This window comes from Cololabis saira, chromosome 22 (assembly GCF_033807715.1).
Source record: "Cololabis saira isolate AMF1-May2022 chromosome 22, fColSai1.1, whole genome shotgun sequence".
Taxonomy (NCBI): domain Eukaryota; kingdom Metazoa; phylum Chordata; class Actinopteri; order Beloniformes; family Belonidae; genus Cololabis; species Cololabis saira.
The window spans coordinates 9,513,372-9,531,652 of NC_084608.1; the positions used below are offsets into that span (position 1 = coordinate 9,513,372).

At 40.0% G+C, this 18,281-nt stretch overlaps 2 protein-coding genes across 2 annotated transcripts; one reads left to right on the forward strand and one right to left on the reverse strand.

The window, feature by feature from the left end:
* The first annotated feature begins 1,352 nt into the window (after nt 1-1,352).
* On the forward strand, nt 1,353-18,144 carry LOC133422931 (matrix metalloproteinase-17-like). The gene is made up of 2 exons (XM_061712980.1): nt 1,353-1,641; nt 17,885-18,144. Exons 1-2 carry the CDS (start codon nt 1,383-1,385, stop codon nt 18,037-18,039), a joined length of 414 nt encoding a protein of 137 aa, XP_061568964.1. The 5' UTR covers nt 1,353-1,382; the 3' UTR covers nt 18,040-18,144.
* On the reverse strand, nt 6,325-10,244 carry LOC133423326 (carbonic anhydrase 4-like). The gene is made up of 8 exons (XM_061713511.1): nt 10,169-10,244; nt 10,050-10,076; nt 8,837-9,007; nt 7,455-7,603; nt 7,261-7,356; nt 7,082-7,160; nt 6,848-7,011; nt 6,325-6,753 (listed from the first exon to the last, which is right to left on the reverse strand). The coding sequence occupies exons 1-8, from the start codon at nt 10,242-10,244 to the stop codon at nt 6,568-6,570; spliced, it is 948 nt and encodes a 315-aa protein (XP_061569495.1). The 3' UTR covers nt 6,325-6,567.
* Nucleotides 18,145-18,281: the final 137 nt, after the last annotated feature.

Consider the following 18,281-nt stretch of genomic DNA (forward strand, 5'->3'; position numbering starts at 1 on the left):
AACAAACACAGGCCATGACTGAGCCTGTTACCAGGTGACAAGCAGGACCTTGCAACAGGACTAGAGCATCACTTCAACTACAGGTACAGGTGTTTGGCCTGGACCACTCACTCCCCCGCCTCCTTACTGGCGAGTGTAAACGTGACCTCAGATCCCCGGTCCTAGCTGCACTGCTCTTTTTACAATGGATTTTAAGTTATTGATTGTTTTTAAAGCTCTTAATGGACTCGCCCCCCATTATCTGACTGGCTCCTCAACACCCACAACCCTGCCAGGTCACTGAGATCCTCCCGTTAGCTGCTGCTGGTCGCCCCCAAAACACACTGAAGACCAGAGGTGGCGGCAGCTCCTAGACTCTGGAATAACCTGCCGTTTCACTATCTGCATGATCACTTGAGGTTTTTAAATCAGGTTTAAAAACACACTCATTGACAGAGGTGTCAAGTAACAAAGTACAAATACTTCGTTACCTTACTTAAGTAGAAATTTTGGTTATCTATACTTCACTGGAGTAATTATTTTTCCGACGACTTTTTACTTTTACTCTTTACATTTTCACGCAATTATCTGTACTTTTTACTCCTTACATTTTAAAAACAGCCTCGTTAAAAAAAACTATCCAGTTAAATTGCTCCATCCGGATAGAGTGAATTTGGTTGTGGTTGTTTCAGATGTTCTTGTCCAGTTTTGTTCTTACATCCGTTCCCTCAGATTCCTGCAACTAAACTTGGATGTACATTCCAATAAAGGTTAGGATAAATGATAACATGCCTCTGAAGTTTGACTTTTTGCACCATTACAATACTTATAGGCAACTAGTCATCATATCTCCTGCTCTCAATGCGAACCAGACTCCTGCTCCGATCATATAGAGACCGGACAGCCCTTAATAGAGGGCCCCGGACTCCATACTCACTGACCCCCCACAGAATGGCACGAGGGACACGGTCAAATGCCTTCTCCAGATCCACAAAACACATGTAGACTGGTTGGGCAAATTCCCATGAACCCTCGAGCACCCTGCGGAGGGTGTAGAGCTGGTCCAGTGTTCCACGACCGGGACGAATAACAATACAAAAAAAAAAAATCGAATCAAATTAAAAACTCTGTCACTCTCCAAATACTTCAAGACCCATCTGTAGATAACACAGTTTCTAATTTGTTATGATTACTTGATTTAAGAAATGTATCTTAATATAGTGACACAGAAATATGAATTACAAATGAAACAAGTTAAATTCAAACAAAAATCTTGACATAAACCTACACAAACTAAGGCTAGCACAAGACTCTGATAACTCTGATCTTGACACATATTCTCTCTCATATGGTCCTCCATTTGTCCAGGATCTCAGTACTGGGTTTTTAAAGACACTCAGGCCATGGGTGGGTATCCCCGGCCCATCTCTGACTGGGGTATGAGGACAAAAGCCGGGGCGCCGGTGGGAAAGGTGGATGCAGCCTTCATCTGGGCCCATAATGGCAAAACCTACCTGTTTGGTGAAGGGGAGTTTTGGAGGTTCGATGAGGGCCGCAAGGATGAGCAGGTGCCCAAGCAGCCAGAGTCAGGCTACCCACGGGACAACAGCCTCTGGGGAGGAATGCCCACCCATATGGATGACGTCATTAGCTCGAGAGAAGGTAACACTGAGCCCAGATGTATAAATATGTAGTGAATGTCTGGCAGAGTACGGATGAATGAAACCACAGTGGTTAGGTCAGGGGGAGGATGTTTCTTAACTGGTATGCAGCATGAAATGTGGTCAATGCAATGGAAATTAAAATAAGAATAACGTGTGACACATGCGATAAAGGCATTTTCTCATGAACTAAAGCGCTTGGGAAACTTCAACCTATCCAAGCGACACACTGATGCTGACTATAGCCCACAGTCACTTTATCTCAAAGTAAATCATTGAGCAAGCAAAAAAAAGTTTCAGAAAACATCTATTCTAGCAGCTTTGTCTGAAAGATTTAATGTAGAGAAGCACAGTTGCCACCATACAAACATTACAACTTAGAGGTTATATTTAGAGCATCTGCAGTCTTATGCAGTCGGATGATGAATTCAGCTGCGCTCCACGTGAAAACTAAAACATCTATTATTTTTCCTGTGCACATCAGTACCAATGATGTGCCAGCGGGTGGCGCTAGAAGATTCCTAAATATCAATCCAGAAGAGCCACAGTTGCAGCATCATTGTACAAACATGTCAGTTCAAAGCAAAGTTAGCTGTCAGATGTTGTGAAGTAAAAAGAAAGCAAGTCATACTTATACTGTTTTATATTGTTTCTGTGTTGCACTCAGCTGTTTTTGTTCATGTTTTTGTGCTACTTTTATCATTCCACCGGACAATATGTAGAGACTCTTTACATCATCACATACTCAATGTTAAATTTAATCTAGCCTGTGTTAAAGCTTTGTTAAAGCCTTTTGTTTTCTGTTTGCCATCTGAAGAGAAGTACACAGATGACCAAACCCAGAGTGAACTTGGAACGTATCGCCTTATAAACAAATTCATATTTTTCAGTGGTAAATGTAGAGCGTTGAAAAATAAATACCTTACCTTTGCAGCATTAATTTTCATAACATTTTAACCTCCCACATTCACAATTCTTCAAGTTAGATAATGCTTTGGGTTACACATTTGTCAGTTAATGATTCACAATCTAGTAATTCAACATACATCTCAATTTGTAAAGCAATGTTTATTCTGTTACTCAAATAAGCTTTTAGGTTTTTGTTGAAGGTTAACATAAAAAGGGGAACAAATGCATTTTCACTTCCGTTCTAAAGGACATTAGACGGGGGATAAAAAAAAATGCAGACCTTTGTTAAATACGGTAAACCCGCCTCATGACCTGTGTGTTTACCGTAGTCAGGTGAACACGAGCTCTCACAACAATCAAGCATCTCAAGTTTAACATGATGGATCACAGTTTGTGTTTAAGTTTCTTCCACAATGCAATGGATTCATTTCAATAAAAAGACAAATATTTTAATATTGTTTATTTCATATACATTTTACATGTGCAAGTTATGCATCACACTATCAAATAATCTTTTGACAAAGTTACACTTCAAGTCTTCATTACACCAACTATTAAAGTCAGCTTGTGCTTTCAGATCAGTGCAGTATATTTTAGCTACAGATGTAGCCACTGTTGAGCTATAAGAAAAGTCAGGCTTCTTTATAGAAATATAGGTTTGAAACAGAAATTAATGAGAAATGACTGGAAAGACTGCCAAATAAATACAGTAAAGTGTTGTTACAGACTGCCAAATCTCAACCACATTAATTAAACCAGTAAAGTTTGGGCATTCGTCCGTCAGACACTTGGTACTGCATAGCAAGGAGAGCTTATTTTCACATAAAAACCCAATTCTATTCATCCTTTAACCCTTAGAACTCAGAATCTTAAGTTCTGTGCAATGTGTAATACTTCCGGTTTTAAAAAAATGTATTTAATAAAGACATTTAATAAAGTTGGAAGTTGTGACCTATACACTCCACATTGCTGTCCATATAAAGAGCTGTCCATTATTCCAATTGGTTAAGGAGGCTCTTCTGGAACAGAGCTGACAACTTGAGCTGTAAGGGTTAAAAGTACACACCATCTGACATTTATAACCAATAATCAGGGATTAAAGCAAAAAAAATATTTTTGACTGAAAATTTTTTTCAGGCCAGTTCATATTCCCCCTCCATCTATGCACTGCACCTATTGTGAAAACCAGGTTTTTTCTGTTTTTAACATATGTTAAGTGGTCTCCCCTCAGCCTGCCAATTCAGAGAAGGAGGAAAGCAACCAAATTCTGCAGTGTCTGTACAGCCGCCCGGATGAGCCGTCCAGTGTGATGTGACTTCTACGAGCCGTTCAGATTCTGCTCCCCAAAGTTACGGAACTTTGGGGAGCAGATTTACATAGTTTGGCCTCCGATGCGTGAAACCACGCCCACAACTAACTCTGGCCGGAACAACAACAACTCCGCCAGCCGGAGCTTCCTCCATTTTTTCATAGCAGTGTATGGCGTCATTCAGGCAGCCAATCAGCACAGAGCCTTATTATCATAGCCGCCCGCCCACTTAGAATCCTGCTTAGATAATGAGGTTAGAGAATGGGAAGATAGAGACATGGTTCAGAGGCTGAATTTCTAATTTATTTAGCAAAAACAATCAAAAGCTTGTTTTTAAGACATTCAAGGCCTGTTTAAAATAGGTATTAGATGCCATAATAGGTCCCCTTTAACATGTGAAGGTCGGAAAAGTTGAATATATCGCAAAACTTAATTTGTAGTAAATTCAACTAAAGGTGAAACAAATATCTTATTTCCCACTACATTCAAAGTGAGATATTTCAAGCCTTTATTTGTTACAATTTTGGTGATTATGGCTCACAGTTTATGAAAACCCCAAATGAAAAAATCTAAAAAAATTATGAAATGAAATATTTTATGAAATCAACAAACAATTCAACCATCAAAATGATAACAAATAAAGGCTTAGGATATCTTGCTTTGCATGTATTGAGACTATGTAGTATATTAGTTTCACCTTTTAATTGAATTATTGAAATAAATTAACTTTTACACCATATTCTAATGTTCCGACCTTCACCTGTAGCCAGTACTCGAGTTGTAAAGAAGAAAAAATCAGGGGGGATGGTGGATTTTATCATATGGGGACAGATAATTTGTGCTGATTACAAATAATATAATATATTACAAATAATAGCACTGACCAAAACACCTGCAGAAATACTGCAGGAATGACATAGCAGCAGTTAAATGCAGCCTTCTGTAAGCTTTAAATATCCACTGGGCTTACATCAAATACATCAAAACACAACAATAAAAAACAGTTTTCTGAATTATCAATATGACTCTGTCCTTCACAGGATAAGTAAAATGGATCACTGCAAAAACTCAAAATCTTAACAAGAATATTTGTCCTATCTCTAGTTAAAATGTCTCATTTTAGTAAAGAAATATCATTACACTTAAAACAAGACTCATCACTGGAAAAAACAACAATTTTCACCTGTTTCAAGTAGATTTTCACTTGAAATAAGTAGAAAAAAATTTTTTTTTGCTTGTAATAAGAAGATAAATCTTGTCCCACTGACAGATTTTCCTACTTATTTCAAGTGAAAATTTACTTGAAACAGGTGAAAATTAGTTAAAATAAGTTATTTTTCTGGTGATGACTAAATGTTGAAATAGCAGTAAAACCAAATTCATTGATGAAATGACATAAGGGATGGAAAGGGGGGGATGGCAGTTTTACAGGGGGGATTATTTTGACTGTTTTTATTTCAGGGGGGGATGATTTTGACTGTTTTTATTTCAGGGGGGATGCCATCCCTCCTCATCCCCCTACAACCCCCCTCAACTCCAGTACTGCCTATAGCTATATTCTACATCTGGGCCGATGTGGACACATAGGAGGATAGGCTATTTCAGTTATTGGTATGGTTGGCTGTCTGTACAGTCGTGCAAGTTCAATGCTATTAAAGCACTTTAAATCAAAGCATTTAGTTTTTTGTATATAAAATAAATACATTTCTATGCAGTTTAGAAGTTTTGGGGATGTCCCTTTTTTGGCACCTGCGCTGCTGAAATCAGGCGTCCCTTATTTTTATTTCTGAAAGGTGGCAACCCTAGAGGAGACCCGCCGGGGACCCGCAGTAACGGGTCCCAGACGGGCTGGGCAGACGGGCTGGGCAGATCCGCGAGAAGGGCCCGGCGCGCGTCCAGAGTCGCCGCCGCCATCCGCCGTACCCGATCCCCCCCGCCGGCCCGCCTTCCGCGCGGCGCCGGACACCGCCCAGTGAAAACCCCCGCCGGACGACGCGGGGACGCCGCTGGACAAAGGCCCCGCGCGGCGGGCCAAATGCCGCGCTCCGGCGGCGGGGAGAGGACGACGGGGCGACTGCTCCCCCAGACTACCCCCTCGATCCAACACGCACCCCTCTGTTCCTGATTGGCTAATACCAAGGCTCTGGTTTACAATAGCGCCAGTTTAATGCCTAAAGGCTGATTTATGGTTCAGCGTTACTCCAACGCAGAGCCTACGGCGTAGGTTACGCAGCGACGCGCGACGTACGGTGCGCCACGCCGCGTACCCTACGGCGTAGGCTCTGCGTCGATTTAACGCAGAACCATAATTCAGGCTTAACATGATAACGCACGTGCAAATGTTTTTTTGTACTTTTCTTTTTTTTTTTTTCCTAATTTTCGAATTGACGGAAATCCGTCTAGAGACGGAGAACTTTAATCCCTGCAATAATGGATGAGCAAAGTTACAGGCTGACAACATCAGGGGCAACTTTATTAGAACAGAGTTGGCATCTCCAAACTTCATCAATGGAGAGCCATACTGAGAATCAGAATGGTCTTTTCTGGTCCAGTCATTTAGAAAACATAGATCAAATGTTAGTACTGCTACACAAGCTGTTTTGAGGGTGCCAATTTAAGCTCTCAGTGAATACTTAAACATTTAAATAATTAATCCCACCAACAGGTTGGCCTGGTTTTCTTAAACCTTAGCTTTGGATATATTTTACTCTAATGCCACCAGTGAGGCAGGCTGAAAGGCATCCAACCCGCACGGGGGGAAGGTTTGGTGGCATAGCTGCAACTGGCGCGCTGTGTTGAGACTGGCTGCGCTGGCTGGACATTTCTGAAGATGTTGACCATCAAAGGCGATGTTGTAGTGTTGGAGATGTGCAGCGTTGTGCTGAAATGATCAATCTTTAAAATAAAAAAAATAAAAAAAGTACAGTTAGCTTCACTGGTCAAAAATAACCCATCTAGTACAGACAAAAAAAAAAAATAAAGTCCTCACCAGATGTTTGCTGACTCTGATTGGATCCTTGAACACAGTCCATACCACAGCTTCATTGCAGAGGGGGGTGGTCAAGGAGCCGAGGTAGCGGTAGTACTTTGTGCGGTCCACCCCATCCAGGAGATCATTCAGAGAAATCCCAGGTCTCATTGCAACTGACTGACCTAAGGACATAACCACTGATGAGTTGGCATTCCAACTGGAGAGTAAAATGCAATGAGGAAATCATTGTACCTGCCAGTGTGATGTACTTCAAGTAGGAGGTCAAAGTGTTCCAGCTAGCAGGCTGGCCAGTTTCATAACCTGATGTTGCCTGAATGAAAAAAATTATATCATTTTTTATTTCAAGTAAACCATAAATACTTAAGGTTTTTGAACTTGGATTTCAAAGTTGCATATAAGGTTTTTCTCACCTCAATGAAGAACCCAAGAGCAGCAAGTCCTTCAGGGTCTCCAAGAATACGAGGCAAGTTCTTATTAAGGGATGACTTGCTGCTTACGATGTGCAACTGGAGGAAATTAAACAACTTTTAGTGTGAATATACTGGAGGAGAGCCCAAGATAGATCTTTGAAAGAGGAAAAAAAAAAAAAGTTATGTATTCACACCTCCATAGGGTAACGTTTGCCATCCACAGTGTGCTCAGAGCCGGGCATAGATGAGCCTTTCCCCCAGTGCAGATGGAACTGCAGGCTGTCGTAAGCTTCAGACAAGGCACCTCCAGAAATCTTGACACCAGATTTCAATGCCACTTTCACTAAAAGAGTTAGGGGAATTAATCAAACTATAAATGCGTTGCAATTATTGAACACTGGATTTGTCATTTGTCCATATCAAGGATATAAGGAATTGAACGGGGCAGTTGTAACGAGAGACTGAAAACTTGTCCGAAACGTCCAAAGACAATCGGGGTCACCAATGTAGGAGTTTGGGAACAAAAGAGCTGAAAAACGCTTTTTGTGGACGAAGGAAAAACTTGTGTTGTTTATTTCAGTCTCTCATTATAACGAACAAGTTATCTCTGAATATAAAACAATCTAATGTTATTATCTTTAGTGGCAAAAAAAAAAAAAAAAAAAAAAAATCATACAACAAGGATTTATCTGATAAATAGGATCTCGATCTGTCTGGGATGCTACTGCTGCTCCCTTATTTAAAAATCTCCAGTTTCTTGCTATTTTTGACAACAGTTACCAGATATTTTCCTCAGAAGGAAATGTTCCTGAGCACTTTAGGACATACTTTGCTAAAAACTCTCAATTTCATTCTTACTCAACACGGCAGGCCCTAGCCCTACAGCCGCCTAAATGTCTGGAATCTAGAAGCCAATTTTTGTTTAGGTATAGAGGTGTCAAAGTCTGGAATAGTTGGTACCATATTGCAAACAATTGTAGGTCCCTATCCATCTTCAAAAGTCGCTCAAGAGAACATTTAATTCAACAGTGTAGCCAAGAAAGGTCTTGCTTTTCCCACTGTTAATGTTTCTTTTGTACTTCATATTTTGTGTTGCCACTTGTTCAGCATAATATTCATATTTTCATAGATCAACAGTAATTTTTATTTTCATTCATGTTCTACATGCAATTTTTATGATGTACAGTATTATTTTTTATTTTATATTTTGTATCCTCATAACTATATTGAAAAATATTAGGTGGGGGCTCCTCATAAGCCTACTGGCTTGCTCGTTCCTCCCTGCACAGTTTCTTTTAACTGCACTTATTTGTGTGATGTTATTTTTATTGTATGTGCTAAATAAAAACTAAACAACTGCACCGTAACCAACGGTAACAGAACACTAACTGAAAAATCATCGTCAACATTAATAAGGGCTAGATTCTTGTGAATTCTAACCCACTGAAACTAAACAGTGTCCTGCTCTTGAGTGGCCACTACAACACCACCATTAGTAGCTCATAATTATAGCATTACTTAATTCAACTTATCCATTTATGCAAGAATGTTTTTTTGCACTAATGAAACTTCATACCAGTCTTTCCAGTGTTCTCGATCTTGTCCAGAGCATAGGGGTTGTCATACTGCTCAAAGCTGAATGCAACCAGGTTGTCGTTGGCAGTTGCGTCTGCTGAGACGATGTTGATGGGAGACTGACGCATGCCATTACAAAACTTCGCTGCAATAGTCGGCCAGGTCCTGTCATCTATAAAACAAAAGAGTGTTGAGCAACTGGTAAGGACGGGGATTGATGGAGAAGCTGGGACCGCGGTTGAATTGGTTTGATATTGGATATTGGATATTCGACATTCAAATTCAACACCCATAAAACTTGTGATACATACCACTGATTTTGGTCAAACCACTTGTGATGTGTTCATGGTCATCTAGACTATATATCACAAAACAGTAATTATTAAAAAAAAAAAATCATATATTGGCCTCTCATAAACCATTTGCCCAGGGATCTATCTGCCTTGATTTATAAAGGAAGCGATTCTTTGGATTTTAGACCCCCAGCTGTACTCTTGCAGTTTACCTTCTGATGTGCTCGGTGTGTGCTGTGTACTACACAATATAACTTTTTTTAATTTACACAGTAACTGTGTTGTATCTATAGATGTGTCGATTGCCCTTTTCTTTTTCCTTTTTTTTCTTTTCTTTTCGTTTGTATTGTATTCTGTTTTTGATTTATACCTTTTGTGTTAATACTGAAAATCAATAAAATATTATGAAAAAAAAAATCATATATATGGGCTGATTTAATGTGGTTTAATGAAACTTGTGATACATACCACTGATTTTGGTCATATTGCTTGTGATGTGTTCATGGTCATCTAGACTATATATATCACAAGAGAGTAATTATTATAAAATCATATTATGGGCTGATTTAATGAGGTTTAATGAATTCAACACCCATAAAACTTGTGATACATAACACTTTGTTTGTTTTCAAACCACTTGTGATGTGTTCATGGTCATCCTAAACCTCATTAAATCAGCCCATAATATGATTTTATAATAATTCGTCTCTTGTGATATATAGTCTAGATGACCATGAACACATCACAAGCAATATGACCAAAATCAGTGGTATGTATCACAGGCTTTATGAGTGTTGAATTTGAATGTCGAATATCCAATATCAAACCAATTCAACCGCGGTGAAGCTGGGATAATACCGACATGGCCATTAAAAAAAAAAAAAAATAAAAAAAAAAAATGCGACAGGATAGGCTACTTACTGCAACTTGGTTTGTGGTAACACCAAGCTAGAATAAAAAAATAAATACATATTAGAGCCCCACTTTCACAAATACTCCAATAATAAAGATGGATGCTGAAATAATAAAGACAAGTATACCGACTGAGTCTGCGGCACCGTGAGCGCTTGGCGCAAAGACGCTCACCGCAACTACAACTGCTACAAACGAGTTCATCTGAAACATTAAAAGTACAGGGTGTTTCAATGAACAGCTTAACTACATTGCAATATCGTTAAAACAAGTCTTTTGGCGGAGTCCAAGCCATCGTTTGCCACAAGTCGAGGATGAACTTAGTCCAGCGGTTGCGCCCTGCTGCAGCACACCTGCGCGACAGGCTCATTAAAGCCTGAATTATGCTTCTGCGTTAAACCGACGCAGAGCCGACGGGGGTGTAGTGTATGGCGAAGCCTACGTCATAAGCTCTGCGTTGGTGTAACGCAGAACCATAAATCAGCCTTAACGGTCTCGCGCAGACCTGGCTGAAAACCTGATGGGCTGGTTTGAAGCAGGTGTGTTGAAGCAGGGGACCGTGCAGAACATGAAGGGCAGTGGGAAAAACTGATTAAGGTATATCCCCCCATCATCTATACCTTCTTATATGAATTTAAAATGTCACCCAGTGATATCACAATCATTTAGTAATTATCAGTCAAAGAAAGAAAGAAAGAAAGAAAGAAAGAAAGAAAGCCGGTTTCAGTCAGTTGTAGTGCTGTAAGTGAATAAAAGTCCACCTGAAAAGTGGCACCCTACCTTTGAAGCACAGGTAAACTCCGTCCTTTCTGCCCTCTAAGACTCACAGGTGTTCTGCCTCCCTTTTATATTCTTGTGAGACATGCTCAACCCACCCTGCTGGAACTGTGTGTGTGTGTGTGTGTGTGTGTGTGTGTGTGTGTGTGTGTGAGAGAGATTTAGGAATCTCCACATGAGTAATAGGATGAACCACAGTACAGAGACAGCACTTTTAAAGATTTTAAATGACATCAGGTGCAATTTAGATAACCAAAAACTCACAGTCTTGGTTCTGCTGGATCTAACCGCCGCCTTCGATACAGTAGACCATCACATTTTATTAAACAGACTGAAGCACCTGGTCGGCCTCTCTGGTACTGTTCTTAAATGGTTCACGTCCTACCTCACTGATCGAAGTTTCTTCGTAAGTATGGATACATGTTCCTCAGGAACCTATAAGATAAAGTGTGGGGTTCCCCAAGGGTCAATTTTAATCTGTACATGCTGCCCCTTGGGGACGTCACCAGGAGACACGGCATCAGCTTCCATAGTTACGCTGACGATACGCAACTGTACATCGCCGTGTCTCCTGATGACACTGGGCCAATTGATGCCCTTTTTAACTGTATTTTAGACATCAAGTCATGGATGGCAGCAAACTTCCTACAGCTCAACCAGGGCAAAACAGAGATTTTACTCATCGGTCCCGAAGGCCAGAGAGAGAAACTTTTACCAAAGTTACAGGATTTTAAACCCTCAAAATCAGTTAAAAATCTGTGCGTGATTTTTGACTCTGAGCTCACTTTTATTCCACATATTAAAAACATAACAAAGATAGGTTTTTACCATCTTAAGAACATAGCCAGAGTCCGCCCGTTTCTCTCTCAGGCTAGTACGGAGGTGCTGATGCATGCTTTTATCTCATGTCGTTTAGATTATTGTAACGCCCTGCTCTCTGGTCTTCCCAAAAAGAACATGTACAATCTACAATTATTACAGAACTCAGCCGCACGCGTGCTGACAAGGACCAGAGGGCGGGAGCACATTATACCTGTTTTAAAATCGCTGCATTGGCTCCCCGTGCGCTTCAGGATCGATTTTAAGGTTCTTTTACTAGTTTTTAAGTGTCTTAATGGTCTTGGGCCTTCTTATTTGTCTGCACTACTTTTACCCTATCAACCCTCACGGACCCTGAGGTCCTCCGGTGCTGGCCTTTTAACCTTACCAAAAGTTAGAACCAGGACACACGGGGAGGCGGCATTCAGTTTTTATGGTCCCCGATTGTGGAACAGCCTCCCGGAGAACCTCAGGGCTGCAGAGACTGTTGATGTTTTTAAAAAGAGGCTCAAGACCCATCTCTTTAATCAGGCTTTTAACTGACTCATTTAACTCTTTTACATTTCTTATGCTCACCCTTATTTTTATTGAATCTTACTGCTCTGTTTTATATTTAGTTTATCCTTTCTTATCGTATTTTATTTTTGTTTAATCTCAATGTTTTATCTAAATATTTTAGTTGTTATTTATGGTCTATTTTATACATTTTACTGTCTTATTATTTTAGTTTTTAATGTCTTACTTTCTAGACATACTTTTAGGATTTTATGTTTGTATGTTTTATGTTTTTATGTTTTTTATAAACTCCTTTAATGTATCTTATCCTGCTTTCTTGTAGCTTTTAGCTCCAGTGTTTCCTCATGGGGAGCCTCCATGCTGGGAGTGACTCTGGCCTGCAGGGGGTCGTCCTGGGGGTGGTTCTGGCCTGGATGGTTGTGGAGCTCTGCACCACGGCTTCACCGCTGTGGTGTGGACTCCTCTATCCGTCCGGGCCGGGATGGTCTCTGTGGGCCCCCCCCCTTCTAGCTGCGGGCTATGGGACCTCCTGGCGTGGACAGCTCCCTGTTACCGTTTCCTCACCTGGATCCTCTGTGCCTAGCCATGTCTACACCATGTGTCTGTGTGTGTGTCTGTGTGTATAGGTGAATTGTAGTGTGCTTGTGTCTGCGGGGGGGGGGGCGGAATTAATAAGTTAATAATAATGCATTAATAAGTTTTATGTTTATTTGCTTTTCTTGTTTTTTTTTTTGTTAAGCACTTTGTGTTTCATTATTTGTATGAAAAGTGCTATATAAATAAAGTTTGATTTGATTTGATTTAATAAGAGGAAGTATAAATCAAGTTTCTCAGTCAAAAGATAAGTGTTTTCAGTTAATAAGTAGGTCACTTTTAAGATGTATTTCTCCATACAGTTCATCACTGTTTGAAAATAAAATAATTAAAGGATCTTTCCATTTATTCAAAGTCAACCTTGTACATTGTTCAAAATTGACATAAAACGCCTTCCAATTCAATGTATCTTTCAATGCAGAATGTTTTAGAAGTCATGACTTATCTTATGAACTCTCACACTGCATTGAAGAAACACCAAGAGATAGTTAAAGCTGGGCATACACTGTGCGATATTTTAATATGAGACTGCCCCATCTCACACTGCACGACTAGATCGCGGAGTTCAAAAGTTCACAGCCCACGATTTATGTTCTCACACTGTACGACCCGATGCTCGGATGCGACCCATCTGCTCACACTATACGATCATTATCCTCCTCTGTGTGCTGGAACTCGAGGCCGGTTTTGGGGCAGGGGTGGGCTGTGGCCACCCAAACGTGCGTCCTGCCCACCCGATTAAAGGTTATGGGGATCCTTTATTTTTTTATAATTAAATTTTTATATATATATTTATATATATATATATATATATATATATATATATATATATATATATATATATATATGTATATTAAAAACATCCTAAAAATATCTGTACCGTATCTGATTGGGTGGGCACTGCGCATCATTTTTAGACACAACGCATACCGCAAAAGTTGTGTCTCGGCGGAGGAACGCGGCGTCCCAGCAAAATGAGAAGAGAAAAGAAGAGTTGTTCCGAACAGCAGACAGTGCACACACTAAAGGATGATTTATGGTTCCGCGTTACACCACCGCAGAGCCTACGGCGCAGGGTACGCGGCGACCCGCACTGTACGTGGAAATGCAGTCTTTTTTTTTGCTATTAAAACATGATTTGTAATTTGAATTTGCAACACTTAAACTACAAATAATAGTTTTTGACGTGACATCAGAGATTGCACATGCTCTCTGCGAAAGGATGAGTCCAATCGGGTCGTAGCTGCTTCAACTGTGATTCCTTCACGAGGAGCGACCAGGATTTCAAACACGTTTGATTTTCTTGCGACCTCACGATTCGTGATCGGGAGCTCGTCGTGAGGTGTTAATCTCTCGTCCTTACCCCACGTACACTGCACGAGGCACGAGCAACGATTGGGTCGAAATCGGGCTCGATCAAAAAAAAGTCGCACGACTGGAAAATCGGCTCAAAACGAGCCGATAATCGCACAGTGTATGCCCGAATTGGGGCGATAGAATCAATAACAGTCATAACATTGGAACTGAAACTGTTAACAAGGTCATCAACTAGAACTGAGGAATGGGTTGGTGATGGTGTAAAACCCTGGATGAATAATGCACAGGTGTTATCATTTATATAACGCTTTCTGATTACCTCTGCTTCACCTTTCATAGGATTGGCAACAGTGGTCATTTTAAACAATACACAGTAGTGATCAGACAGAGCAACATCGTCCACCACAACCTCTGAGATATTAAGAACCTTGGAAATAATTAAATCTAAAACATGTCCTCGGTTATGCGTTGAATCTTTGATATGCTGGGAAAGCCCAAAATTATCCAGAATATTTAAAAGTTCCTTAGCACATCCATCTTTGGGATTATCAACATGAATGTTAAAATCACCCACTAAATCACAATCAAAATCCATGCACACAATTGACAGTAGTTTGGCAAACTCATCAAAAAACCTTGCATCATATTTGGGGGGTCTGTAGATGGTCACTAAGATTGCTCGACAGGGGAATTTTAACTGAATGGCAACATAGTCAAAGGAATCAAATTGACCATAAGACATTTTCTTGCATTGGAAGCTGTCCTTGAACAGAGAGGCAACTCCGCCTCCTCTCCTATGTATTCTTGCTTCACTAAAGAAACTAAAATTCTGGGGTGTTGACTCAGTTGTGCTCGTTAATAAAATCATTGATTAAGAAAGATTTGCCAACCAGAGACCTGATATTTAAAAGGGCTAAATGTAAATCCTTAACAGGAGACACTGAGATTCGAGGATGACATGCTATACTCAACAGATTAGCAGATTTAATTGAAATTTTTTCATTTCTCATCAGTTTGATACGTTTTCTGTTACCTATCATCACAGGGATAGAGAAAGCTGATTTAACTCCATGTGGCCCAGACTTTTCCTGGGACAGAACAATGTTAATATTGACATCACAGCCTGAACCCGGCCCATATCAGACATCACAGATATGGTAGTTCAGAGGAGGTGGTGGGGGGGGGGGTGACTTTTGGTTAGCTGTTTCCGGGGTGGTGGTTTGGGAGGGGTTGGGTGATGTGGGGGGTTAAACAAAGGATTTTGGCATGGTGTTAGTTGTAATCCATTATTCACCAAGTTTTTCATCCTGTCAGTAAATTCCAGAAGTCATAGACTTTTTTCTCCTTGTTCAGTCCTTATCTCAGCGTTCTCAACACAGCAACTTATCAGTTGTTTTGGAACGTCCTGCCTCTTGTTCTTCTTCTTGACGGGAGCTGCTTGTTTGTGACGTAGATGATAAAAAAAGTAAAAGCAAGTCATATCTCCAAGACAAAACTTGGAAGTTTATTTGTCATCTTAAAGCAGCACTATGTAACTTTTCCAACTTAATCTAATATTTCATCATCATCATTGTGATGGTACATCAACTTCCAACAGGTTTAAAGGAGCATGAGGAAGGATTGAGGCAGGATTTATGAAAAAAATTCGTAAATGTTTTAAGTTTTCTAGTAATAATGTCAGATGAAGCGTTCCAAACCCAAAAGAATGAGCCCTCTAGTGTATCTCTCCATTTCCTTGAACAGGCTGTGTGCTGCAAAATGTGCTGCAATTTCGGCCCGGAATTTCCCGCTCTGTCCTGCGGATGTGACGTCACATGACGCTGCATGCACGTTCTCCCCGTTCTCCCCGTTCTCCCGTACCGGCTTCACTGTTGGCTGCAGTACCCCCAACGGCCGTCATGGCGAAGGGTGGCGCTAGAGAGTCTCATTTCTTAAAAGGAGCCTCATGCTCCTTTAATGAACCTCTGTCATGGTCTGAGGGGTCTGTATCGCCTTCACTGGCACTATGTAACTTTGAGGAGCATGGTAGGAACCCTGCCACACTAAAAAACTACACATTTTTACGGCTTTGACTGCTTTACGGCATACGTCACTTCCCCCTCCTTCCCGATTCGTAGTGGAGACCAAAGCTGGGCGGGGCGTGGAGCACAGAGCTCAGCAGAAGCTGGTATCATGGCCAAAGCAGCGGAAAAACCCAAGAAAATACAAGTTTTATCGGAGGAAAAAACGTGATTGGAAAAAGGTGCAGTAGAAACGCTGAAACAGGACAGGGGGCGGGGGTGACTTCACTAATAAAACCAAGTTGAACTTAATGATTTTCAACTTCGTCATATTATATTGTTTAGCCAAAAATAGATACATTACCTCTTCACTATCCATCCTGCAAACGACCGCTGAAAACAGAAAAGTAGTTTTGAAAGTCCGTCCCGTCTTATTTCTATCAAAACAAATGCAGTGACGTGGACAGGAGTTTTCCAGCAGTACGCGCTGGTGCTCATGGGAAACGTAGTGTTCTTTCTGGTAAAGCACTACCGCTTTTGTCCAAAGGAGCCGCCAAACTCAACAAAAGCTGAAAGTTACATTGTGCTGCTTTAACCATCTATCGTCCATTTCATTTGACATTTCAAATTGGATTTCATTTAGTTTTTTGATCAAAGAAAAGATGATTTAATTAAATTTCATTTTATTTACATAGCTTCTATTACAGATTGTCTCTATGTACCTTCCAGAGACCCAGAGCACGACATATGAGCAATTATTAAATAAATAATGGCAGGTAAAATTAGCAATTCAATTCAATTCAATTTTATTTATATAGCGTTGTAGGAGCCATTTCTATGTGGGTGTGTGTTTGTGTATGGTACCAAATTGGGCCAGTAGGTGTCCTCACTGTCTCACTTGTAATTAGTATAAAGGTGAGAGCTTGCAATCAGCTGTCAGGTGTTGCTAGACGGAGGAGCATATAGTTTTTTGATCACTACGCTCTGCTCCGCTCTGTCACTTTGTATGGTAGTGGTGAAAAGGTGATCAATAAATGAACATCACAAAAGAAGTGAATCGTAAAGGTCATTTGTTTCATCGGACACAAAGTTCAGTAGAGCAGCAAGCGCGTCCATTAAATTTAGCCTGTCTATGCAGCCCCTCAGTGGCTTTAAGTTTTAGGCTTAGCCGCTACAGGTTCTTTAATATATTTGCATTATACTAAGATACATTCATTTTCAATGGCTTTTGTCCTTAATGGCTTTTTTCCCCCTTACATTACTTTTACTTATATACTTTAAGTAGTTTTGAAACCAGTACTTTTATACTTTTATTTGAGTAAAACAACTTGAGTTGATACTTCAACTTCTACAGGAGTATTTTTAAACTCTAGTATCTATACTTCTACCTGAGTAATGAATGTGAATACACCTCTGCTCATTACCCACTTTTGATTAGTTTTAGTGGAATTTTGAAAATGTTTATTTCAAACATATTCTAATTTTTAATTATTTTACTCTTATTTTTTATTTTATTGTATTCTTGTTTTTTGTACTCATCTTATTTTATTCATTTTATCTTTGTAATATATGCCTTTTAGTCAGCTGTTTTTGAACTATACAGCACTTTTAAACTGTTCTCTATAAATGAAGTTTGAGTTGAGTTAAGATTTGAAGTTGTTTTTTTTCCAGGATTGGAATAGGAAATAAATCAGTAAAATACAGTCAAAGCTTAATAATAATAATAATAATAATAATTAATAATAATAACAATGAAAATAATAAAAAATAATACTCTGGTATGGCAATATATATAAATCTCAACATTATCTCTTTATACAGAAGCAGAGTTTGTGCCAGGTGCAGAGAAGGAGCAGACCATGGTAGATCACAGAAACCACCGTAGTAAAACTGCAGGAGGACGTCGGAGTATCCAGAGAGCACCAACGATGACCTGGGGGGGCCTGAACTCCAGACAGGCCTCAGCTGAGAGTTGAACCAGGAACCTTCTGACCGAGGCAACGTCCTGCACTCGTAAATATACGCGAAGAATATGTTTATAATGAAGAAAAATGTGTGGTCATAAGCACGCTGATGTCGGGCCATGAGGGGAAGGAACAAAGATGTGCTTTCAGGAAGTTAATGATTGCTGGAGGACAGCTTTAAATAAATGCTTTAAAAATAAAGTTAATTAGTTTTGAAACTCACATGGCTGACTTAATAATAAAAAAAAAGCCAC

Bases quoted from the DNA above. Each gene is read 5' to 3' on its own strand.
- LOC133422931 (XM_061712980.1), top strand. From the start codon at position 1,383: ATGGGTGGGTATCCCCGGCCCATCTCTGACTGGGGTATGAGGACAAAA. The intron at 1,642-17,884 runs GTAACACTGAGC...CTCTTTATACAG, and splicing joins CGTCATTAGCTCGAGAGAAG to AAGCAGAGTTTGTGCCAGGT.
- LOC133423326 (XM_061713511.1), bottom strand. From the start codon at position 10,244: ATGAACTCGTTTGTAGCAGTTGTAGTTGCGGTGAGCGTCTTTGCGCCA. The intron at 7,604-8,836 runs GTATGAAGTTTC...TAACTCTTTTAG, and splicing joins CGAGAACACTGGAAAGACTG to TGAAAGTGGCATTGAAATCT. The intron at 7,012-7,081 runs GTACAATGATTT...TTATGTCCTTAG, and splicing joins GAAGTACATCACACTGGCAG to GTCAGTCAGTTGCAATGAGA.